Below are 27,240 nucleotides of genomic sequence, written 5' to 3'. Positions count from 1 at the left end.
TCATTGAGAAACCTTCAACCATATTCCTAAAATCCACGACCAGAGAAAAATTCGATGATTTAAGTCCTGAGAGGCCCTGATTTTTTTATTTTGTTAAATCCAATAGAGTCCTTGATGAAGACCTTGAAAAGCCTTCAATAATATTGTTAAATGACCAAGACTGGACTTTTTCAAAAAAATTATGTAAAGATAGATTGGGCGTTCTTGTACGACCTTCAAATGTGCTCAACGGAAATCTTGGAAGGTCTTAAAAAATATTCTTAAAACCCCCCATATTAGTCCTTGAATAGTTTTGGAAATATTCTTCAAACTCCGAAGTCATTGAAGGACCTTTGAAAATAAAACCCTCAAAATGTCCTCAATAATAGTTAAATCCATGACTTAAGTCCTTAAGGCCTTGATTTCTTTTTTAAATTAAGTCGAGTCCTTGATAAAGAGCTTGAAAAGTTTCCAAAATATTTTTTTTTAAATATATTTGGGTTCTTGTATGGCCTTCAAAAATATCCTTAAAAATCCAAGACATTAGTCCATAGCTTGGGAAATATTCTTCGAAATCCACCACTGGAGTGATTGAAAGACCCCTGAAAAAATCATCAAAAATAGTTAAAATCCATGACTGAAATCCTTAAAAGACCATCAAACACTTCGAGAAAATCGGCGCCTAGAGTCCTTGGAAGACCTTCAAAACTATTCTTAAAAATCGTGGAATAGAGACGGAGAGAAGGCCTTTTTAGAAATCCACGTCAGGAGTACTTGAAAGTTCTTCAAAAAAATACTTTTTTTAAATCCACGACTGGAATTTTTGAAAAACATTCAAAATACATTCTTTAAAAACCATAAATGTATTTCTTCAAAGGACTCCGAAAAGTATTCCCAAAAAATGCGTAACTGTGGTCTTAGAGAGGACTTCAAGTAATAGCCTCAAGAAACCACGGATTAGGTCATTGATAGACCTTCAGAAGTATTTTTAACAGCCATCCCTAAAAAATCTTTGGAAATTTTCATAAGACTAGAGTCCTTGCTTGACCATCAAAAATATTCTTTAATAGCCGCTACTAACGTCCCTTAGAGGCCTACAAAAATATATACTTTTTAAATCCACAATCGGGGACCTTGAAAGACTCTCAAAAATGATACTTCAAATCCAAGGCTGGAAAATCTTATACTGGAATCCTTGAAAGTCCTTCAAAAAAAATTCTTAAAAATCCACACATTTTCTTGAAAGGACTCTTACAAATATTCCTTGAATTTCGTGACTGGAGTCCTTAAAAGACCTGATATACATAAAAAAACAGTATTTGTAGATTGTAAGGATTATAAGATTGAAACACCCTAAAAATATAGTTAAAATTCACAAAGGAAGTCCTTGCAAAATCTTTATTAAATTTTCTTAAAAATCTACGACCAGAGTTTTTGAAAGCCCTCAAAATATTTCTAAAAAATTCACAACTAAAATCCTTCAAACGCCTTTAAAATATTCTTAAAATATTAGAGATGGAGTACTCGAAAATCCCTCCTAAGAAGAAGGCTTGTCAACAATAGTCGGTCGGTTTTGCCAACAGATATATAACCTCAGCCAATGTTCGTTTATCTATTATTTATTTTGACTAGCGTTATGATTATTGAAACTGTTGATGCCGTATGAGGGCTATTCCGAAGGAGTGGGCCAGCATTGTCTATTTCAAGTCAGACTTCCACACCTGACCTAACACCTATTAGGATTCGCAAATGTAGCACGTTTCTTGTTCTATAAGTTGAATTATTTTCTGTGGAAATTTTTGTGGGGTACCAGAAGGAGTGCACTGATAACTTAATCTAAGTTTAATAATAATATTACGACGTACCAAGTTTCGACCAAATCTGATATACCCTTCGAGAACTATCGTGCGCTTCAGCCAGCCAGACAGGCGGAAAGATGAACAGACGGACATACCTAAATCGTCTCCAAATGTCCTGAAACGTATTTGGTCCAAAGATACCTACGGTTCTAAATCCGTTATTTGGATGAGTCACGTTTTGGTCGTTTCAAATGGTAGACATAAGGGTATAAACATGAACTTATATACGGCTAAATCGTTGTGGATTTTTAAAAAAAAATTGGTGGTGGATTTAAAAAAAAAAAGTTGAAAATATTGGAAATTTTTTTGTTTATATATTTTTTAATTACCAAAATAATTTTTGAGTGTAAAAAATTTTTTTTTTATTTTTTTTTTTTGAGTGTAAAAATATTTTTTTTTTTTGAGTGTAAAAAAAATTTTCTATATTTTCTTTTTTACTTTTGGTGTACAAATATTTTTCCTATGATTTAAAAATTATTATTTTTTTAGTTTTTTTCAGCTTAAAATTTTTTCCCAACATTTTTTGAGTGTAAAAAAAGGTTTCTAACATTTTTATTTGTTTTTGTAAAACTATTTTTTTTTTCATTTTTTTTTTTTTGAGTATAATTTTTTTCCAATTTTTTTCTGAGTGTAATTTTTTCCTTTTTTTTTTGACTGTAATAAAATTTTTCTAATATTTTTTGGAGTATAAAATATTTTTCTAAATCTGTTTTTGGATGTAAAAAATATTTTTTCCATAAATTCTTTGAGTGTAAAAAAATTGCCACCCTGCATCAGTCTTTCATTCCTATCTTCATTCCATTTTTTTTTGTTTCCGCAAAAAATTTGTGGGCGTCAATTATTTTATAAAAGCTGAACAAAAACAGCAACAGCAACAACAAAATAGAACTTTAATGAACAATTAATACAAACCAAAACAGAAACACCAGCAGTGACAAACAGTTAATGGCTCTGGTCGATGCGCCATGCGATGTATCTAATTAGCCAACTATTGGGGTCAATACAAGTATTAGCAATGTGTTATCTCTCGTGCAATACAAACAAGTAATTTGAATAAGTCAACCCAAAAATTGAAAAAAAAAAAAAAAAACAAAATCGAACGGCATTTGAACCAGCTCAAATAACGAATTCTCTGTGTATTTGAAACCGGGCACCACCGGGCAAGATTAACAATGACAGATTAAATGCTCAAATTAAACGTTAGGTGATATATCAGAAAACGAAGAGAAAAAAACTGCAAACGACAGATGTTAAAACAAAAACAAAAAGATGTAAAAGAATTTCAAATCGAACAACAAAAATAGCAACAACAATGCATTACATATCGAACCTCTGAAAGTGTGTCAAATACACAACAATCTCAATTTCCATTAGCAATTACCTTGAATAGCCAACTGAAAAGGAATAACAAACTTAAGGGTTGATGGGGTGGTGGTAAACAATCGGCAAAAAGAAGAGTAACAACAAAAACAACTAATGTTTTTCCGTGAGTGTAAACAGCCAAGGTGGTTGCAAAGCATCGTAATTGGATTAAAAACTTTGTCCATTAGTGCGTGTCGTGGCAATAGGGGTCTCTGCCTTTTGTTGTCCGCTGCGATTCGTGGTGCGGACAACAACAATATTTACGGAAAAATGTAAAAATCCGAAAAACGAAAAAAAATAAAAAAAAAATAAAAAATATTAAAATTTAAAAACAAAACAAATAACGACACCTCTGAGGTGAATAAAAGTTCAACAGCGAACGAAAAATAGAAAAAGATACAAAAACTATTGCCTACTTTGAGGCATAAAACGAAATCAAGACAAGAACCAAGCAAGTCAACAAACAAACAACAATAATAACAACCCACCTCGAACAAACAACGACAATCACCACAACAAACTCACCTCCTGGTGAGAGCGAAGAAACACAACTCCCATTTCTCAAGAAAAAAACATGAAAATATCAAAGTATACTTCGAGGCGCAGCAGTATAAAGAAGCGTAAACCCACCATGCCCTCATCAACCAAAATACACCCTGTCAATCCAAAGGCAGCATTTTATCCCCTGCTCAAACATCGACCAACTGCTCTAATACGCAATGGCATCATTGGCGGTGGTGATGGTCCTGGAGCCAAAGGCCTCTATCAAGTTGATGATCGCATCTACACCACCAGCAAAATGTTCATACGTGACGGCTACATGTATCCCCGCCAGGCTGGACAGACAATGGATCCGCGTTTTCCTTATGAGCTACACGAGTTTCCCGACGAAACAGGGGCCACCGGCCTGCAATTGGTCACCACACCAAAGGTACACATTTCCGGAGAATATTTGGCTCAATCGAATGGCAATCCGGATTATGTTTCCACCCACATGGCTGGTGGCATGCCACCTGCTGCCTCCCATTCTTCTCTAACTCGTCGTGATGCTCGCAAGGCAGCCGCCGAAATAAATTTGGCCAATCAAGTTTATTGGCTGCAGAAACAACGTGTTCGATCGCGTAGCAATAGCTTGGGCCAACGAGTCCTTAACTGTGCGGTTGGTGGTGTTGAGGCCAGTGTTGATAGTGGTGATGCTGCCACCACCTCACCATCTACCGCGACCATAATCGATCGTAATTATATTCGTAATGTGGATGATTTGTTGCTCTCGTTGCGTCAGCAGGAACAACAGCTACAGGGCGGAGGAGCACCAAGTGAAAGTGGCTATTCGACGGCATCGAATCGAAGGCGGAAAAAGGTGAGTATTTTTTGAAAACAAAAAAAAAATAAAAAAATTTGAGAGATTCAGCCGGAATCTGTCGTTCTAAGAACCTAGGGAGCTATTCTGTCTTCTATAAGAAGATCCATTGGTCTTCTACGAGAAGACCCCGTGGTCTTCTATGAAAAGACCTCTTGGTCTTCTACAAGAAGACCTCTTGGTCTTTTATGAGAAGACCTCCTGGTCTTCTATGAGAAGGCCTCCAGGTCTTCTATGAGGAGACCTCGTGGTCTTCTAGGAGAAGACATCCTGCTCCTCTAGGAGAAAATCTCGTGGTCTTCTATGAGAAGACCTCCAGGTCTTCTATGAGAAGACCTCCAGGTCTTCTATGAGAGATCTCGTTGTCTTCTATGAGAAGACCTCCAGGTCTCCTCTATGAGAAGACCTCTAGGTCTCCTCTATGAGAAGACCTCTAGGTCTCCTCTATGAGAAGACCTCTAGGTCTCCTCTATGAGAAGACCTCTAGGTCTCCTCTATGAGAAGACCTCTAGGTCTCCTCTATGAGAAGACCTCTAGGTCTCCTCTATGAGAAGACCTCTAGGTCTCCTCTATGAGAAGACCTCTAGGTCTCCTCTATGAGAAGTCCTCTTGGCCTCCTCTATGAAAAGACTTCTTGGCCTTCTATGAGAAGACCTCTTGGTCTGCTATGAGAAGACCTCTTGGTCTGCTATGAGAAGACCTCTTGGTCTTCTATGAGAAGACCTCTAGGTCTTCTATGAGAAGATCTCTAGGTCTTCTTTGAGAAGATCTCTAGGTCTTCTTTGAGAAGACCTCTTGGTCTTCTAGGAGAAGACCTCCTGGTCTTCTAGGAGAAGATCTCCTGGTCTTCTAGGAGAAGACCTCTTGGTCTTCTAGGAGAATATCTCCTGGTCTTCTAGGAGAAGATCTCCTGGTCTTCTAGGATAAGACATCTTGGTCTTCTATGAGAAGGCCTCCTGGTCTTCGAGGTGGAGACCTATTGGTCTTCTTGAAGAAGGCCTATGAGAAGGCCTTTGATCTCTTCTATGAGAAGACCTCTTGTTCTCCTCTATGAGAAGACCTCTGGGTCTTCTATGAGATGACCTCTGGGTCTTCTATGAGAAGTCCTCCTGGTCTTCTATGAGATGACCTCTGGGTCTTCTATGAGAAGTCCTCCTGGTCTTCTATGAGAAGTCCTCCTGGTCTTCTGTGAGAAGACCTCCTGGTCTTCTATGAGAAGACCTCCTGGTCTTCTATGAGAAGACCTCTAGGTCTTCTATAAGAAGACCTCCTGGTCTTCTACGAGAAGACCTCTAGGTCGTCTATAAGAAAACCTCAAGGCCTTCTATGAGAAAACTTCCTGGTCTTCTATGAGAAGACCTCTAGGTCTTCTATGAGACCTCTAGGTCTTCTATCAGAAGACCTCTAGATCTTCTATAAGAAGACCTCTAGATCTTCTATAAGAAGACCTCTAGGTCTTCTATAAGAAGACCTCTGGGTCATCTATGAGAAGACTTCTGGGTCAGAGACCTCAATATCAAATTTCAGGATTTCAGCTCTATTCCTTCACCCAAAAAATCATCTAACCTAGTTGTTTAAGAATATTTTCTCTAGAAAAAATTCCGACCCAAGGTCTTCCCAGACATTTTACTTATTTTCTTCCCATCCTCCAATGACATATGGCTGAAATTCTTTTCGCCACCAACATAAACCCGTCAAAAATACCCCTTACGAATATTAATATAGAAATTGCATTTAAAGGCCATTAAGTTGATGGTGTCAACACTTGGCAACCGAAACAGCTACACACAGATACATATGTATCTATTTACCAAGAGATTGTTGCCAAAAAACGCGATGTCATGAATCCGTAATGTCCAAATAGAAATTCCACCAAGTGAATGCGGGCAGCAGACAGTTTTCCTCAAACTCCTCCATAGCATATGGTTGGTTGGATGGATGGAGTAGACCCGTTACAAACAGGAGCACGTGACTGGCTTGCGAAGCGTGAAATCTCAGTGAAACACTTTCTTTTTTTGTTTTTGTTGTTGGTGTTGTTCAGGGTATTACCAAGCCAACGTTTTGTTGGTAAATACATTTATGTCGTAGTTGCAAAATATTAGTTTTGTGTTTTTTTTTTTTTTTTTTGTTTTCGGTGAATGTCAACGAAAATGTGGGCTAGGCCGGCCATTGGGTATTATTGCGTGATGTGATGGGATAGAGAAAAAATAAACAAGGGAATGGGGTCTTAAAGTCAATGTACGACATGGCCACCAAAATATTTATACAATTATTGAAGAAAGAGAAGTCTCAAGGGGTTGTAGGGAAATAGACACTACCCAGCTTTTGAATAAGTGGGGTGGGGGTTATAAAAACTCTCAATCCCTTTTTCTGTTAAAAAAAAAAATTAGAAAAATTTCCAAAATTGCCCAGACCCTTCGTTCGCCAATTTTGTTCCTTCCCATTTGCCGGTTTCCCATTCAAAATCTCCGTGTCTCCTTTGCTGTGACTCAACTTCCGTTAATGGTTTATTAAACCAAATTCATTAACCTTAAGACAAAGAGCAGCAGGAGAAGCAGCAGCAGTCCCCATGATGACTATTCGCCAAAAGGTGGAAAGCTGCTGCTTTGTTGTTTGTTTAATACCTGGCTAAACCATGTTCCTCTTTTTTTTTGGTTCTTTGTGAGTTTCGTTTTTTTTTTTCGCTGTTCCCTTTCAGCCTTTGAATTCTTTTATTCTTGTGCTTTTTTTTTTTTGATATGGTTAACCTGTTTTTGTGGGAGTCTTTTGTGAATGGTATGGGGAAGGATGGCGGATGGATGGATGAATGCATTTCAATGGCGTATGTAAATGGGTTTTATTGGGTGGGACTTTTTAATCCTCCAAATATTTTTAATTTTTTTTTTTTTTTCGAAAAGCGTCATCTATATATCAACGTATGCAACACCTCAATAATGAATATAAACAGTAATCACAAATAGATGGCGCTAGTATCTCACAAAAAATAAATAATATTTTTTAGCGTTTTCGTTTGATTTTTATACCCTCCCCATAGAATGGAGGGTATATTAAGTTTGTCATTTCGTTTGTAACACCTCTAAGTATACATTTTAGATACCACAAAGTATATATATCCTCGATCAGGATAAAATTCGATGTCGATTCAACGATGTCCCTCCGCCTATCCGTCTGTGGAAATCACTCTAGCTTCCAAACGAATTGAAGTAGATTAATACAATTTTACTCAAATGTATATTATGTCTGCAGGACTTTTAGTATTGAAAATGGGCCATGTAGGTCCACGTTTTGGTATAGCCCCCATATAACCTACGGTAGCTCCCGATATTCGGTATTTTGATGATTTTAGCGACAATATTCATCAGAAATCTTTCAAATTTGGTATTTGATGTTCGTAATGGGTGCTACAGCCTATGACAGGAGATGGTCTGTGCAGGCCCACGTCTTTGTATAGACCCCATATAAGCGTACCTCCTGATATTCGGTATTCTGATGATTTTAGCGACAATATTCATTAGATATCTTTCAAATTTCGTATTTGATGCTCGTAATGGGCGCTACAGCCTATGACAGGAGATTGTCTGTGCAGGTCCACGTCTTCATATAGCCCCCACATATAGGTATCTGCCTATTTTCGGTATTTTGGTAATTTAAGCGACATTATGTACCGGAATTCTTTCAAATTTGGTATTTGATATTCGTAATGGGTGCTACAGCCTATGACAGGAGATTGTCTGTGCAGGCCCACGTCTTCGTATAGCCCCCATATCACGGAACCTCCAGATATTCGATATTTTGATGATTTTAGCGACATTATTCACCGGAATTGTTTGAAATTTGGGGTTTGAAGTTCGTAATGGATACTTCAGCCTAACAAAGAAATTTATCTGTACAGGTCAACTTCTTCGTATAGCCCCCATATAAGCGTACCTCCTGATATTCGGTATTCTGATGATTTTAGCGACATTATTCACCGGAATTGTTTCAAATTTGGGTTTTGAAGTTCGTAATGAATACTGCAGATAGAAATTTTTCTATACAGGGCAACGTCTTCGTATAGCCCCCATATAAGCGTACCTCCCGATATTCGGTATTTTGATGATTTTAGCGACATTACTCACCGGAATTGTTTCAAATTTGGGTTTTGATGTTCGTAATGGATACTACAGCCTAAGACAGAAAATTGTCTGTGCAGGCCCACGTCTTCGTATAGCCCCCATATAAGGGTACCTCCCGATATTCGGTATTTTCATGACTTTCGATTTGAATATTGTAATGGCTTATGACAAAAGTTACCTATGCAGATCCATGTCGTCATATTGACCCTAATATAACAGCTAAATTCGGTATTTCTAATATTTTAACAGAATTTTTAACGAATTTTATTGTTTTTTGCCAAATTCGTTCCAAATGGTGGAGGGGATTCAAAATTGCGGCCCGGCCGAACTTACAGCTTTTTTACTTGTGATGTTTAATTTTTAACCTGTGTTTCGGGACTCAATATATGATCAGCTCTTACTGTTCGAATGCTTAAAAACAATATTTTCTGGAAAGTCATATTTTTTAAAATATAGATGGCGTTACTTCTTCATTATTGGTCTGGTACATAGAATAGCCTGTAAGTGTTTTTATATATTCCGCAAGAATTTTCTCTTAATACCGTAGCCAAAAAACTATTGAAAATGGTTGATATTTTTTACATGTACAATTCTATATAATTTATATATGCTGTAATGCCTCAAAGTTGACATATAGATGGCGCTAGTTTGTGTTTTATATCACTTGTATAAAACAAGTGGTAGTGGGGAAAATGTCAAGTCTCAATTTTTCCCAACATTTTTTCGGTGACTCAATATATGGTCACTCCCTGGTAGAAATGAATAAGCCACAGATTCGACACATATATGGTTTTATATATTTTATATTCTATGGGGGATCAGGGCTAAGATTTAGCTCAGGCCGTCTGTTGTAATCACGCTACAGTCCAAACGAATTAAGATAGAAAGCTAAAATTTTGCACAGATCTGTTTTTTTTTTGTCTGCAGACAGGTCAATCGGTCCACGATATCGGTACGATAACGGTACCGCCCGATATTCGGTTTTTTTTTTTTTTTGATGATTTTAGCCACATTTTTCAAGGGAATTGTCTTAAAATCCACAAAAGGAGTTCATTGTGAATATATTACCCCCTGGAAGAGAATTGTCTGTATAGGTCCACGATATTCGGTTTTTTGATGATTATAGCCACATTTTTCAATGGAATTGTTTGAAAATCCTCACAAGGAGTTCCTTGTGTCCAACAAGCTTTACCATTTGATTTTGTTCAGAAACAATTTTATTAAAAATTTAAAAAAGTAGATTCAGATATTGGAGGGAACCTAGAGTCTTATCTATAAATGACATTCATAAAAAACAACGCCATCTATACCTTGGTATGGGAAAATTAAAAAAAATGTCAATGTTCCTCCTAAAAACGTGCTACAGATTGCTTTACATTCTATTCATCTCATATATAGGCCACATTCTAGGCTTATTCCAATATCTGCAAGAATTTCTTAAACAATTTTAGTAACTATGTACGTACTATATATCCACTGACTTAAGATACAGATGGCGCTGGTTTCCGTTTTTATTTCATATGTAGAAATCATTTTAGGTTTGCTCCACATTCGACATGAATTTTTTTTAATTTATTTGTTTAAGAATTTACAAGAATCTAATAGTTTTTTTGAATAAGAAATTTGTTTCCGAACAAATATAAATTTATATGAAAATTAATATACAGATGGCGTTAGTTGTTATTTATAATTTTGATATAGAAAGGCCACTTTTGGTTTGCTCCAGGTTCAGAAAAAAAAAAAACATAAAACTTGTTAAACAAAGTCTAATAACAAATATGTACTGAAAATATGAATCTGTAAGAATCAACTAGTGTTGTGAGAATCTAGTATAGCTTTCTGGACAAAGCTTACACGTAGGTGGAGTTTGTTATTAAAAATTCGTTCCCAACCACCAATAACTAGTAGAACTTGTAGGAAAAAATTACACATAGATAGCGTATTTTTTTATCTTATGTATAGAGAACACTTTAGATTTGCTCAAGAATCTTTAATTTTTGTTTGCTCCAGAATGTGCAAGTTGAGGAAGGACTAATAGCCTGTTCACAGAACTTTTGTTTGAGGCAGACAAGCAATTGCTACCCAGACAATTAAGTTTTCATTTCAGTTTATTTACTTTTTATAACCTACACCACAAGGTGGTCAGGGTATTATGTCTTTGTGCATTTGTTTGTAACAGGCAAAAGGAAACGAGATAGACCCATAGTTCCTTTTGATGATCTGCATAGAATCGCATTCTGAGTCGATTTATGCATGTCCGTCCGTCCGTCTGTCTGTCCATGTATTTTTGTAAACAAAGTACAGTTCTCATTTATTGCCCTATCCAGATGAAATTTTGCACAAATCATTTGTTTGGCCCAAGGACGAACCCTATTGAAATTGGTGATAATCGGTCAAAATTTAGATATAGCTCCCATATATATCTTCGTCCGATTTGCCTTTTATTGTGCACCAAACGTCTAATATCAGTCCGAATAGTATGGAATTTTGCACGTACGATCAGATTGGACCTTAAAATAAGTATGCCAAATTTGATCAAAATCGGTTCAGATATAGCTATAGCTCCCATATATATTGTTCATCCGATTTGTTATTTTTGTCCTCCGCAGCCGTAATATGCACTCTGTAACAACAATATTTGGGGAAATATATAAAATACAGCTCAGAAATACATTTGCTAAATTTTATCGAGATCGCTGCAGATTTGGATATAGCTCCCATATATAACTTCGTCCGATTTACCGTTGATTGTGCACCAAACGTCTAATATTTGTCCAAATGGGATGAAATTTGGCACGTGCGACCGAATTGAGTGTGGAAGCTAGTATGTCAAATTTGGTGAAGATCGGTTCAGATATTGCTATAGCTCCCAATTATACTGTTCATCCGATTTGTCATATTTGTTACCCACAGCCGTAATATGCACTCCGCAACAACGATATTCAAGAAAATATATCAAATACAGCTCAGAAATATCTTTGCCAAATTTTATCGTGATCGGTTCCGATTTGGATATAGCTCCCATATATATTTTTATCCGATTTCAAATTAATTGAGCATCAAATGGACAATATAAGTCCGAATTTAAAAGAAACAAATGCTTCGGCACTTTAAATTATAATCATAGCGTGTATGATTGAATTCTCCCATAAAAACTTTTAATTTTTATGCGGAGCTCTACTAAATTAGCAACGTGGTGTAGGGTATCATAAAGTCGGCCCCGTCCGACTTTAAGACTTTCTTTACTGGTTTTTGACTGGGACCGAAAAAAACTGGAAGTCCTTTTCTAAATTTATCTGAAATACACAATAAGACAAAAAACTTAAAATGTAGATGGCGCTAGGTAAATAAATAAATGATGGGCCAAACCATAAGTCCAGTTCTTCATGTACCCCATATATTTTATCTGATGGAGTTTCTTTGTTCCTCTCAGAAAATTTCCCACCCACATAACTCTGAAATCCTCCAACTTTGCTGCAAAAATATTCTCTTCCCTCATACCGTAATTAAATTGTTAATCTTTGCAATCATCTGTGTATATATTCAGCGTTTGTTCAGCTACAACAATTTATGGGTGTGTGTAAAATTGTTTCGCATATGAGTCGGTTGCTATTTTTAGCCAAATCATTTTTTTTTTTTTTTTGGTTAACAATAGCTTTTTTTGGTCCCAAACTGCATTACTTGCCGCTGACAAGTTCACAAAGAATGTTGGGCTTTTATAATTTTTGCAAAAATCTAGATTTGAAATCTGCATATCTACAATACAATTTAAGGTTGGGCCCCCCAGTTTCCTGTGTGTGTGGGAGTCGGGTGTAAGGATGGGCTTTTGCCAAAAAAGACTGTTACATGAAAATGTATAGATTCAAGTGTTAATTGGAATTTTTTCATGAGAGTAGCTTTAAATTACAAATAATAATAAAAATAATAATAATAATAATAATAATAATAATAATAATAATAAAATAATAGTAAATAAATGGAATAGGTGAATTTTTAATAAAAAAATGGTTTTAGGACCATGAAGATTATTAGAAAATAACTACAAGACCCTCAAGTGCGAATTCTTTTGAATGTGAAATTTAGGTAATAAAAATCTTACGATTTTTAAAAATATTTTTGCCAGAACTTTTCCCAAATCTCCAAAAAATATATATTTTTACAAAACTTTTGAAAGTAATATTTTTTTTAATTTTTTATAAATTCTAAAAATAATAAAATATTTTTTTAGTATTGTCAGGATTTTTTTTTTGAAGGACTATAAGTTCGTCAAGCTTTTTAAAACATTTATATTAATTCCCAAATCTCCAAAAAAATATATATTTTTACGATTTTTCAACTTTTGTAAAGTAATATTTTTTAATTTTTTATAAAAATAAATAATTAGAAAAACTTAATTTTTAAAGAATATTTTTTTTTTTTTTGGATTGTCAGTTTTTTTTAAGGACTTTAAGTTTGTCAAGCTTTTTAAAATATTTATATTAATTCCCAAATCTGCAAAAATATATATTTTTACGATTTTTCAAATTTTTGAAAAGTAATTTTTTTAATTTTTTAAATTCTAAAAATAAATAAATAAATAGAAAAACTGAATTTTTAAAGAATATTTTTTAGAAATGTCGCTATTATTTTAGAATGACTATAACACCCTCAAGCACGAATTCTTTTGAATTTGAAATTTAAAGAATAAAAATCTTACTATTTTTATTTAAAAATATTTTTGCCAGAACTTTTCCCAAATCTCCAAATTTTGAAAAGTGATATTTTTTAAAAAATTTTATAAATTCTAAAAATAAATAAATAGAAAAACGGAGATTTTAAATATTTTTTTAGGATTGTCAGGTTTTTTTTGGAAGGGCTATAAGTTCGTCAAGCTTTTTTAAAATATTTATATTAATACCCAAATCTCTAAAAAAATATATTTTTACGATTTTTCAAATTTTTGAAAAATTAATAAAAATATTATTTTTTATAAATTCTAAAAAAAAATAAATAAATAGAAAAACTGAGATTTTAATTAATTTTTTAGGATTGTCAGGATTTTTTTGGAAGGAATATAAGTTAGTCAGGCTTTTTAAAACATTTATATTAATTCCCAAATCTCCAAAAAAAATATATATTTTTACGATTTTTCAAACTATTGAAAGTATTTTTTTTTTTAATTTATATAAATTCTAAAAATAAATAAATAGAAATACTGAGATTTTAAATATTTTTTTTTTAGGATTGTCAGGATTTTTTTGGTAGGACTATAAGTTCGCCAAGCTTTTTAAAACATTTATATTAATTCCCAAATCTCCAAAAAAAAAATATTTTTACGTTTTTTTGAATTTTTGAAAAGCAATATTTTTTTAAAATTTTTTATAAATTCTAAAAATAAATAAATAAATAGAAGAACTGAAATTTTAAATATTTTTTTCGGAATGTCTGGATTATTTGGAAGGACTATAAGTCTGTCAAGCTTTTTAAAATATTTATATCAATTCCCAAATCTCCAAAAAAAAATATATTTTTACGATTTTTCGAATTTTTGAAAAGTAATATTATTTTTATGATTTATGTGTTTGTTTTCTCTTTCGAGACGAGCTTAATGATCTGAGATTTGCAGTGAAAAGGAAAGCCAGATAGACACTATCACACACTCACCACTATGCGACGCGTTTCGCCGTTGGTTAAGCGGCTCATCAGGCATATTTAATTTTTTATAAATTTAAAAAAAATAAATAATTAGAAAAACTGAATTTTTAAAAAAATATTTTTTAGGATTGTCAGGATTTTTTTAGAAGGACTATAAGATTCTCAAGCGCGAATTCTTTTGAATTTGAAATTTAAGTAATATGCAGGATGAGATAAAAAAAACTGCAACAAAGTCAAACGCCATAATTTTGACTTTTTTTTAAATTTTATTGAATGAAAGCAAAAAATGTCGGAAATAGCATCAAATTTTAGAATAAGTTTAGATTTGTTCGAATTGGTCACCTTTGGCACGAATTATGCCCTTCAAACGACGAATGAAACCGTCTCACGCTGCCCGAAAGTTGCTCTGGTCCATTCCCGGCGTAGAGCTTGTTTGAGGTGATCGACACTTTTGTATTTTTTAGTGCCAACCTTGCTTTCCAAAATACTCCAGACACAATAGTCCAACGGATTGGTATCCGGAGATTTTGGTGGACATTGTGCGCTGGAAATTAAGCGAGGAACCTCGTTTTGTAACCATTCGTGGGGGGCGCGTGCTGAGTGCGATGGTGCTGAGTCCTGTCCAAGGTCTGGGGCCAAATTGTTTGCGTGGCCAAGGCTTTAATACACCCTCCAGAATATTTTCGCGATTATTTTAGGCATTTATTCTAATGCCACAATCGATTTATACGAGCGGAGAGCGACCATCGGCTGTTAGGCGACCCACACCATCACCATGGCCGGCGCTTGAGTTCTGGTGGCCAACCGAAGGTGCACATTTTCAGCTGACCTCTTTGGCAAGTAAACACGTTCATTTTTTGTTTACAAACTGCTGGACAACGAATGTTTTCTCAGTGGAGAAAATCTAATTCGACACTTTACCACTTTCAGCCAAGCGAAGCAACTCTTCAGCTCTTTTGAGAATATTTTCTTTCTGTTGTGGTGTAAGTTCTTGCACTTTTTGGAATTTCAATGGCTTTACCCCGAGCCTTTTCAATATTTGCCGAATGGAATATTGCGATATATTCAGCTCACAAGCCATCTTCGCGAGCCCCTGCGAACCAGGTCTCGATCAAGTCGCCTCTTTACTTTTCGAACCATTTCTGCTTATGTTGCTGTTTTCTTCCGTCCACTTCCATGACGTCGGGCTACGCTACCAGTATCACGATAACGAGCTCTGGTACGAGACACACAAAAGATTTATTCACATTTAAATGCTGGAGTTCTCTAACGATAGCCACTTGTGGTTTTCTAGCCAAATATAAGGAAATCACACTATCACGCTTGAATTCCGTCACGAATAACTTTTTTTCTGGAAAATTCTCACCAAAATGCTTTTGTACGCTTGTAAACCATATAAGGAGCTGTCACTGGAATAATTTTCACAGCTGTCGGACGAGTGGCTTAGAAATGACAGCAGTCTGAATTTGGTTGCAGTTTTTTTTTCATCTCACCCTGTAAATCTTACTATCTTTTTAAAAATATTTTTGTCAGAACTATTTTACTGAAAAAAATGTAGATTTTTTAAAATATTTGCATAAATTCTGAAATCTCCAAAAATATTTTTATTTTTCAAATTTTTAAAAAAAAATATTTTTTTTAATTTACTGCAAATTCTAAAAAAAATAATTAATTTGAATTCTTGAATAAAATATATTTATAGTTTTTCAAATATCTGAAAAATTATTTCTTTTATAAATTTTAAAAAAATAAATAGGAAAACTGAATTTTAGATTTTCAATTTTTTAAATATTTTTATTAATTTTCAAATTTTTAAAATTTTTAAAATATTTTTTTATGATTTTTTAGAAGGAATTATTTTAAATTTAAAATTTAAGTTATATATAACTTATAAAAAACGTAAAGTTTTTAAAATATTTGCATTTATTCCAAAATCTCAACAAAAAAACAAAATTAAATAATTTTTTTGATATTTAGAATTTTTAAAAAATGTTTTTTTTTTAATATTTTTTAATGAAAATTTCCTTTTTTAATATTTTTATGAATTCTCAAAAATTTATTAAATTCTTCAAATATTTCCCATATATCTATCTCCTCATTGATTGAGTCTCCTCAATATTTTTCCACAAAGGCTGTGAAATTTTTGAAATTCCAACAACAATGTTTTTTCCCTGACTTGATTTTCAAATCGTCATTATTGAGCATTGTTCGATGACCACAACGTTGCTGTTGTTGCTGCTGCTATTGTCGACTCAAGATCTCATTCGTCTTCATTTGTATTATTATGGCGCAAGCAATACATGCCCGCACACACACACTCACACATTCAGGCCATTGGACAGACCAGACCAGGCCATGTGAACACTTAAGCTGTTGGCAATGCGTTTCTTACTCATATTTCGAAATGGAGAACCAAAAATACAATGGAAAAATTCCTTTTCTTTTTCAATTTCTGTATAGAAATGCAATGCATAAAAACCCTGACAAGCTCGCTCGCTCGCTGGCTGCCAGAGGTAAACTGCAATGCTGCCTGCCAGAGGTAAACTGCAATGCTGCCTGCCTTCACCTCCTCTGTTACACTCTTCTCCACTGACCATTTTGCCAAGATTATCTCGGCACTACAACACAAAAGGTAACTTGGGGATACTACGTTTGCATTGCAATGCAACGAATGATTAAACAACAGCAGCAGCAACAACAACAACAACTATGATTACAAATACTTGCATGCAACAGCATTTCAACACCACTGCCTCGCCATATGTGTACGTGAGTTAGTCACACACACACACCTATACATATCTTATTCTCCTCAAAGAAACACAAAAAGGAAACGAATCCAATATTCTGCTGAACTCCTGGTGTTGCATACAAAATAAATATAAATATTTGGAATTGAAATTGCTTAGCTAGCTTGCAGGTAACAGGAGGTTGAGGGATTGGTAGGATAGCTTAACTAGGGACGAAGAAAATCACACAAAAGGCAGTCACCACACGATTGGCAGGGCAACTTTTTTTTTGTAGTTTTGTAGCCACCAAGATGGGAGACAAAAGGAAATGTCTACACTTTAAGCAGAGTGCCCTTTAATTGGTCGAAAATTAAAAAAAGAAAATGGAAAAATTTTTGGTCGAAAAATAAAATTTTGGTCGGAAATCAAAATTGGTGGAATTGAATATTGGCCTAATTGTTTTAAAAAAATTAACATTTCTACGACAAAAACAAAGTTTTAGGTAGTTTAGGTTAAAAAAATTGGTCGTAACTAAAAATTTGGTCGAAAATTAAAATTGGTCGAATTAATTCGGCGGTGTTTTTTAAAATTGATTTTTCTACGCAAAAAAAAACTATGTTTTAACAGTATTTTTTGGCGTTAACAATTTTTTGGTCGTAACTAAAAATTTGGTCGAAAACCAAAATTGGTCGAAATGAATTTTGGCCGAAATTTTTAAAGATTAATATTTTTACGCTATAAAAAAAGTTTTAAAAATTTTAGGTAATTTTGGGCGTTAAAAAATTTTGGTCTTAACTAAAGAAGTTTTGGTTATTTTTGGGGGGTTACAAAATTTTTGTCGAAATAAAAATTTGTTCGTAAATTAAAATTGGTCGAATTGAAAATTTGGCGGCTTTTTTTAGGATTGATATTTATACCCCTAAAAAACAAGTTTTTGAATTTTTGGGTGTTAATAAATGTTGGTCTAAACATTTGATTCGAATTCAAAATTGGTCGGATTGAATATTGGACGAAATTTTTTAAGATTATTTTTTCTATACAAAATTCAGAGTACCCTTTAATTGTTCGAAAAATTTAAAATTTTGCAAAAATTTTTGATCGAAACAAAAAATTTGGTCGAATTGAATATTGGGCGAATTTTTTAAAGGTTTATATTTCCGCGCCAAAAACAAAGTTTTAATATTTTTTTTATTTTTGGGCGTTAAAAAAATTTGGTCGTAAATTAAAATTGGTCGAGTTTTTTAAAGATTGATATTATACCCCTAAAAACGAGTTTTTGCATCGAAATTTTTTAAGATTATTTTTTTTACACAAAATTCAAAATTCACAGAGTGCCCTTTAATTAGTAGAAAAAAGTAAAAATTTGCAAAAAAAAATTGGTCGAAACAGAAAATTTGGTAGAATTAAATATTGGGCGAATTTTTAAAGATATATATTTCCGCGCCAAAAACAAAGTTTTAACAGATTTGGCCGATTTTCGGCGTTAAAAAAATTTGGTCGTATATTAAAATTGGTCGAATTGAATATTTGGCGGCATATTTTTAGATTGATATTTATATGCCGAAAAAAACAAAGTTTTAACAGCTTTGAGTATTTTTGGGCGTTAAAATAATTTTTGATCGTAACTAAAAATTTGATCGGAATTCAAAATTGGTCGAACTAAATTTTTCGACGGAATTTTTTAAGAATGATTTTTTGCTACACCAAAAGCAAAGTCTTAATAGTTTTGAATATTTTGAGGCTTAAACATTTTTTGGTCGAAATTGAATATTTGGTCCAATTTAAATTTTATTTGCATTTTCATTTGAATATTTTACGGCATTTTTTAAGATTGATATTTCTATGCCAAAAAAAAAAACAAAGTTTTAACAGTTTTGGGTATTTTGAGGCTTAAAATTTTTTTGGTCGAAATTGAATATTTGGTCCAATTTAAATTTTATTTACATTTTCATACTAAGTCGTTTGTTGAGATTGATTTTTTGTTTCTTTGGATTTTTTTTTTTTTTTTTTCAAGAATCTTCTTTGAAATTTAATTAACTTCCAATTTTTTGGTCGGGTTTTAAAATTTGTCAAAATTCAAGTTTGGTCGTAATCAAAATTTGTTGTTAAAAATCAAATCAATTGCAATAAGTATACTAACTAAAATCATTGTAAAAATTCGGTTCCTCATCATTTGAACCTCGAATTTGGAGATTTTTCTTCAATAAAATCCAAAATAGAAAATTAAAAATTTCCCATTTCCAAATATTTTTTAACAAAATCAAGCCCATATTAATATTTTTGGCCACATTTCAAAACGGTTGCATTACAAGTTGCCCAACCCACTTCCCTACCACTTACTTGGTTGTTTGTGGTTTTTGTAGACTTACATTTTGACCACCGCCACCTCAACTTGTTGACTTTGTGTAGACTTTGCTTAGCTGGCTTTTGTTGTGTTTGGCAAAAATTTTTGTTTACTCACCCGAGGTGCAGCCGCAGCAGCAGCAGTGGCGAGCTTTATGTTGCCAATGCTGCTGCCGTCTGCTCTCTGCAGGCTTTTGTTAGTTTTTCTGTTTTCTGTTCAGGCCACAAAGTTGTTTGTCAACATTTTTGTCTTAGCTGCTGCTGCTGCCGTTCCTCCTGCCTCAACAAGTTAGCATCCATCCACCTATCCAACCAACCATCTATCCATACATCAAGACTTTTTAATGTAGTTGTGAATAGTTGAATACAAAAATGTTTGCGAATTGAATGTTGCGAACAACGATGGAAGATAAATGTAAAATGGGAATAGGATTCCCATCTGTGGGCCTATGGATTCTATACTACGTGGGAGATTTTTCTCGAAAAAAAATCTCCGAATAACAGTTTGGAGACTTTTTTCTTTCAAATTTAAAAAAAATGGAAAATAAATTTAAAATGGGAATAGGAATACAATATGTGCGGCCTACGGATCCTATACTTCCTAGGAGATTTTCGTCCAAAAAATGTCTCCCAATGACTGTTTGGAGATTTTTTCTTCAAAAAAAATTCTTTTAAAAAAACCACCAGAAAAAATTATTTTGAAGACTTGTTTCTAGGAAAAAATCTCGACAAATGACTTTAGAGACACATTTCTATAGAAAACAATTTAAAAAAAAAAATTTGGAGACATTTTTCTATAGAAAAAAATCTGCAACAATTCTTCTGGAGACTTTTTTTATAGAAAAAATCTCCAAAAACTACTTTGGAGACATTTTTCTATAGAAAACAATCTTAAAAACGTTTTTGGAGACATTTTTCTATAGAAAAATATATGCAAAAAAATATTATGAAGACGTTTTTCTGTTGGAAAAATCTCCAAAATTATTTTGGGGACAATTTTCTCCAAATCCTAGTTTGGAGACATTTTTCTATAGGAAAAACTCTCCAAACTAGATTTGAGGAAATTTTTCATTAGAAAAATATTTCCAAAATGGGATTGGGGAAATTTTTCTATAGGAAAAATGTCTCCAAACTGGGTTTGGGGAAATTCTTTCTATAGAAAAATGTCTCCAAACCTGTTTTGGCGAAATTTTTCTATAGAAAAATGTCTCCAAACCTGTTTTGGCGAAATTTTTCTATAGAAAAATGTCTCCAAACTGGTTTTGGCGAAATTTTTCTATAGAAAAATGTCTCCAAACTGGTTTTGGCGAAATTTTTCTATAGAAAAATGTCTCCAAACTGGGTTTGGGGAATTTTTTTCTATAGAAAAATGTCTCCAAACTGGGTTTGGGGAATTTTTTTCTATAGAAAAATGTCTCCAAACTGGGTTTGGGGAATTTTTTTCTATAGAAAAATGTCTCCAAACTGGGTTTGGGGAATTTTTTTCTATAGAAAAATGTTTCTAGCCTGGGTTTTTAAGATTTTTTCTATAGAAAAATTTCTCCAAATTGGTTTTAGGGAAATTTTGCTTCAGAAAAATGTCTCCAAAGTGGTTTTGGGGAAATTTTTTTTTAGAAAAATGTCTCCAAACTGGTTTTGGCGAAATTTTTCTATAGAAGAATGTCTCCAAACTGGTTTTGGCGAAATTTTTCTATAGAAAAATGTCTCCAAACTGGTTTTGGCGAAATTTTTCTATAGAAAAATGTCTCCAAACTGGTTTTGGCGAAATTTTTCTATAGAAAAATGTCTCCAAACTGGTTTTGGCGAAATTTTTCTATAGAAAAATGTCTCCAAACTGGTTTTGGGAAAATTTTTCTATAGAAAAATATCTCCAATCTGGGTTTGGGGAAATTTGCTTCAGAAAAATGTCTCCAATGTGGTTTTGGGAAAAAATTGTTAAAGAAAAATGTCTCCAAACTGGTTTGGAGAAATTTTTCTTCAGAAAAATGTCTCTGATATGAAGATTTTTTTCCCTAGAAAAAATGTCTCCGAACCCCAGTTCGGAAATTTTTCCCTTAGAAAAACTTCTTGTTTTCTTTTATTGTTTCTGATTTTCCCCTGCCTTACCATACCTCCCTCCTTGAAAAATGCATTTGGGCCCCTGACAGGTAGAGCGTGTGCAAAGCACACAATACACGCCATCCAGCCAACATAAAGGTAACCTACCTACCTGTATGATTTTTGTATTTTGCTATAGGTGAGTCAGTCCGTCATTTGGTGCGGCGTTTATATGCTCTATGTGTGTGTGTGTGAGTATGGGTAATGTTGGAGGGTTTATGTTGCCTTTTGAGTGGATTTTGTTTGTAAGCGGTTTTGTGTGTCGATGTTGTTGTTATGTTGCTGGACGGGGGAGATTGCTTGGCTGCTTTGGTTTCTGGCTAAAATAAGCAAAAATTGTAACCAAACACACAACACAAATCTGACTCAAAATAAAATCTTATGCGCGTCCATTTCAAAAGCATAAGAGATTTCGTGGCGAGTGGACAAGATTTACGGACCACAACATCAAACCTAAAGCAGCACTCCCCAAAACAAATCAAGCTGTGGTGATCAGATCAGCCAGCAGCAACAACAAATACAATTGGTGGAATATCAACGTTTTCCAAACCTTTGAAATCTGTACTTTTGTGAGTGAATTGTGAACGGGGGAAATTTTGAATTACAATCGTTTTGAATTTGAATGAGAACGGATTTGAAAAGTGTTATGGCATAAATTTTCAATTTAAAATAATTTTTAAATAATTATAACACTCGAGTGTGCCATTTGTTTATAAGCCGTATTTATAAAAATTAAGCGTGTAGTAGTACAGTAAAACCCCGCGAATGCCATACCGAATTAAAAACGAAGAAGGAGAATTAGAAGCATGAGAAGAGTAACAAATCATAAATCTCCGCCAATCACATTAAAGCGTGTCTTCCAGTCATTAGTGTTTGTTTTTTTGGTTCGTAGCTAGGCCAACATCAAGAATAATTATTACCAACAACTTATAAATATTTAAACAAAAATTGGAATAAAAAAATAAAAAAAATCAAAAATGAAATGTAAACAACAATTAATCAAAACCTGGAAATCATAACCCTAGCAAAGTCATAAAAACAGAAAAATTAAGAAAAAAAAAAAATAAAAATTTGAAACCAAAAAAATCCATTTCAAAAAATGTATAACATCAACTATGTGGGCTATGGTGAATTAATGGCAGCACACACCAGTGGTGAATTCAGTGATTGATCAATAATTTTGTGTGTGTATTTGAATTTTGGTTTATTTCTTCTTGTTGTTTGTGATACCTGTTTCAAAACCTGTTGTTATTTAAATACCAACAACAACAACGCCACACGTGTTGTACCACCATCCACATATCCATTCACATCTTGTTATCCTACTCAATATTCACCACAAAAAAATCCACCACCCAGCATCTTTGAGTTAACAAATAAATTGTGTGTTTCTGAGTGTGTGTGTGTGTGAGTGTAGTTGTGTACATATCGGAAAACGCGCGCGTATTTGTTTCACAATTCGAAATTTTATCCTTCTTCGGGAATCCTCGATTTACTTTGGTCCATCAACATGTTATGCCGTCCATTCTGCATTTATCTTGGATTACATAAATAACTAACAAACAACAACAACAGCAACCAAAAAAAAATAATATCCCTTTCACCCATTGTTTTAAACATAAAATGGATGTAGCTGCTGGCCCAAGTGCGGGAAATCAGATTCAATTGCAAAACAATCATTATCGTCATGATTCGCAGCAGGTAAAAGGAATTATTTTAAAATTAGAAAAAAAGCAATTAGTATTCGGATTTCTAAATTCTACAGGAAAAAGGTTTCCTAAGGAAAAAATAATCTCCAAACTGGGGATTGGCGTGATTTTTTTTTAAAGAAAAAAATCTCCAAACTGGGGTTTGGCGAGATTTTTTCTATAGAAAAAAGATGTCTCCAAACTGGGGTTTGGCGAGATTTTTTCTATAGAAAAAAGATGTCTCCAAACTGGGGTTTGGCGAGATTTTTTCTATAGAAAAAGATGTCTCCAAACTGGGGTTTGGCGAGATTTTTTCTATAGAAAAAAGATGTCTCCAAACTGGGGTTTGGCGAGATTTTTTCTATAGAAAAAAGATGTCTCCAAACTGGGGTTTGGCGAGATTTTTTCTATAGAAAAAAGATGTCTCCAAACTGGGGTTTGGCGAGATTTTTTCTATAGAAAAAAGATGTCTCCAAACTGGGGTTTGGCGAGATTTTTTCTATAGAAAAAAGATGTCTCCAAACTGGGGTTTGGCGAGATTTTTTCTATAGAAAAAAGATGTCTCCAAACTGGGGTTTGGCGAGATTTTTTCTATAGAAAAAAGATGTCTCCAAACTGGGGTTTGGCGAGATTTTTTCTATAGAAAAAAGATGTCTCCAAACAGGGGTTTGGCGCATATATTTGCTATAGAAAATATGTATCCAATCTGGGGTCTGACGATATATTTTCTATAGAAAATATGTATCCAAACTGAGGTCTGGCGATATATTTTCTATAGAAAAAAATGTGTCCAAAATGGGATCCGACGACCAGAAAATCTCTCCTAAATGAGATCCTATGAAAAAATCTCCGAAGTAGAGCATTCCAATTTTTTTCTATAGAAAAATTTCTCTGAGTTAGACCCTTCCACATTTTTCTATAAAAAAAATTCAAAGTAGAGTTTTCAATTTTTTTATAGAAAAAATTTTCAAACCAGGTATTGAAAACTTTTTTTATAGAAAAAAATGTCCAAACTGGTTTTCGAAGTTTTTTTCTAAAAAAAATGTCTCATAACTGGGCTTTGGGTAATTTTCTCCAAATTAGGGTTCGGAAAGTTTTTTCTATAAAAAATATTTCTGTAATTCCAATTTTTCTATAGAAAAAATTCTCCTAACCCTACTTTTTTCGCAAAAAAAAATCTCCAAAATCTCTGTTTGGAGAAAATGTTCCATAAATAAAAAAAAAACATCAGCCATATGTCTACAGATCATTTGATACGGCAAAAACGTGCCTCATCGAAATAACGGTGATAAACCAAATCCGTTTCAGGACAAATGGACAATATCGGCCCACTCCATCAAGTATCACCCCCACGAAGGGTAAAAATTTTGAATAATTATAACTCTTATAAAATGTGAAATAAGAGTCGGGTTGTCTTCAAGATTCACATATTTCAATACTTCTATCAACGCACCATCTGGTGTGAAGATGGAATATATCGGCCCACTCCTTCTGGTACCTCCCCACAAAGGTTCATCATTTTAAATAACCAAAACTTTCATAAAATCCGAAATAAGCATCTGGTTCTCTTCGAAGTTCACACATCCCAATAATTATTAATACAAGATCTGGTGTGAAGATGGAATATATTGATTCACCCCTTCTGGTACCTCCCCTACAACGGATCAAATTTTTGAAAAATTATATCTCCCATAAAACATGAAATAAACATCCAATTCTCTTCAAACTTCACATATCCCAATAGTTTTAATTACAAAGGAGTTGGTGTGAAGATTGTACCTTCAGGCATCCCCAAGTATATATTCTGGATGTAATTGACTCATAAATAAAAAGTTTATTGGTCAACATTGCCCGCAGTACCTTGAATAGCTTTTACAATTCAAAAAATTTCAATATTTGAAAGTGGCGCCCAACGTGGATATCATCCACTCACATTAAGGTTCCGGTGCAGGCAAAATAAAAAAACAGACTTTAAATGTGGCGCCCAACGTGTGAATCATCTACTCACAGCGTTTGACATCATACAATCCCATAAAGCATAGTTCCGGGCAAGAAAAAAAAATAGCTGCTCCCAATTTAAGTAATAATCTTCAGTGGAGCCCAACGAAGGGCTTTTATCTACCGATTTTCTTTGGATAAAATACCTTCTGAGGGTCTTCTATGAAAGAAAGCATTTTTTCAGTTCTTTTATTAAATTTAAGAAATTATCTGCAATGGCGCGCAAAGAAGGGCTTTTATCTATAGATTTTCTATGGATAAAATACCTTCTGTGGGTCTTCCATAAATGAAAGCATTTTGGCAGTTCTTCAATTCAATTTAAGGAATTATCTTCTGTGGCGCCCAACGAAAATAAACCTTTTGTCTATAGATTTTCTATGGATAAAAAACCTTCTGTGGATCATCTATAAATGGAAGCTCTTCTCCAATATATACGAGACCCTCTGCGGGTCTTTCATATGCCTTTTGTAGGTTTTCTATAGCTTCCATAAAAATTTAGATTTTATTTTTTAATTTTTGTTTTAAATTAAATTTCTGTCACATCATTCTCCTGACAAGATCAAAGTTCCCGCAAAACCACACACATACTTCACGTACCAAAAAATTTGTCAAACATTTTCAAAATGTCTGACTGACTGACTGGCTGATGGAGAGAAATTTTGCAATTACCCAAAACGACAACAAAAAGGTGAAAATGAGCTGAGCTGGAATGATATGACCATAAACGAAACGAAATGAAAAAAGAAAAAAAAACAGACAATCAATAAAAAACAAACAATTATTTGACGTTTGTGTCAACATGAATTGCATATTTCAGCCAAATGAGGCGGCTTTCAGTTATATGGCCAAAAACAAGAGACTGCCGCAAAAAAGACAAAACATGCCGACTACAACCTCGGACAATATGGCCAAAAAAACTACTTCAAATGAATTGACTTTTAATTTTCATTTACAACAAAAACAATATTATTTTTTCCACAGAAAATTGTAAACAATTTGTTATTGAAGTAAGTAATGAACTGACCAGCTAACATGTTGCAGAGTAGAAAGAAAAAAGAAAGTAAGAAAGTCTTAATTGTTGTTTTGCAAAAAAATAAAACTGATATATAATTAAAATGCTGTTTTCAGTTTCGAAAAGCTTGGCAAGCCATGCTGACTGGACTTGGCTGCAAATTTTTGGCCGGCATTGTAAAACAAGTTACCGACCAACTACCTCCTTTCGAAATATTTCATATTTTGCATTCCAATATTGGTTTTAAATAATATCTTTCGGCCAGCCAATCAATCAGTGAATGTTCCGAGTCAATGACCACCGGTAATTTCACTTTTTTGGGGAATTTTAAAATATTGTCAAAAAAACTGAGGAACCGAATAACCTATTAACAGGTAGTGTAAACAAACTGCCGTCTGCATTACCAGGAGATTGAAAATAATTGATTAATGGTTCAAAAGCTAAAGGACTTTTCTTCCTTATTACCAAGTAATGGGTAATGTCGGCACATAGGGTGTGCGGCTGACCGCAAAATCGAAGGTTATCAAGTCGAGACTCTGCAAACAAAGTACAGAATTATAAAATACGACAAGCGTTACGATTCCCCGCTAAAATAATGACTTAGTTGGTCGACTTGTAAGTAGTTACCATTGCCAAGAAATGGTAGGGAAACCCATTATTTGGTAAGGTAATTTTTGCTGAATTGTATTCTAAAAATATAAAGACTTGTTATGTATGGAGGGTATATAAAGTTCGTCATTCCGTTTGTAACTCATCGAAATAATAATTTTAGATCTATTCTTGATCAGCATAAAATTCTGAGACGATTTAGCCCTGTCTGTCCGCCCGGCCGTCTCTCAGTCTGTTGTAATCATGCTAGAATCAAAATTAATTAAGAAGAATTAAGAATTGAAATTTTGCACAGATCAGTCTTTTGTCTGCAGGCAGGTCAAGTTCGAAGATGGGCTATATCGGTCAACGATATCATATAGCCTCTATATAATGGAACCCCCCTGCCCCTGATATTGGGAATTTTGATGATTTTGGCCACATATTTCAATGGAATTGTACGAAATTCTACACAA

The 27,240-nt window shown here is 33.7% G+C and overlaps 1 protein-coding gene across 10 annotated transcripts in view; it reads left to right on the top strand.

The window, feature by feature from the left end:
* LOC101889943 (tight junction protein ZO-1) overlaps window positions 1-27,240 on the top strand; it is a 342,065-nt gene that overhangs the window by 215,115 nt on the left and 99,710 nt on the right. The window contains exon 1 of one of the 10 annotated variants that reach the window (XM_059129008.1): window positions 2,691-4,560. The exons of 7 other annotated variants lie outside the window; for them this stretch is intronic. In XM_059129008.1, coding sequence (XP_058984991.1) covers window positions 3,775-4,560 — 786 coding nt within the window. In that variant the 5' untranslated portion in view covers window positions 2,691-3,774. Of the gene's footprint in view, window positions 1-2,690; window positions 4,561-22,875; window positions 23,180-27,240 lie in introns of those variants that run through there. 2 more of the 10 variants (XM_059129004.1, XM_059129005.1) reach the window with 2 other exon arrangements.

The sequence above is a fragment of the Musca domestica genome, unplaced genomic scaffold, assembly GCF_030504385.1.
Source record: "Musca domestica strain aabys unplaced genomic scaffold, Musca_domestica.polishedcontigs.V.1.1 59, whole genome shotgun sequence".
In the NCBI taxonomy this organism is placed as follows: Eukaryota; Metazoa; Arthropoda; class Insecta; order Diptera; family Muscidae; genus Musca; species Musca domestica.
Note: the sequence above shows the minus strand (reverse complement) of the source record. Positions and strands in the feature narration are given on the sequence as shown.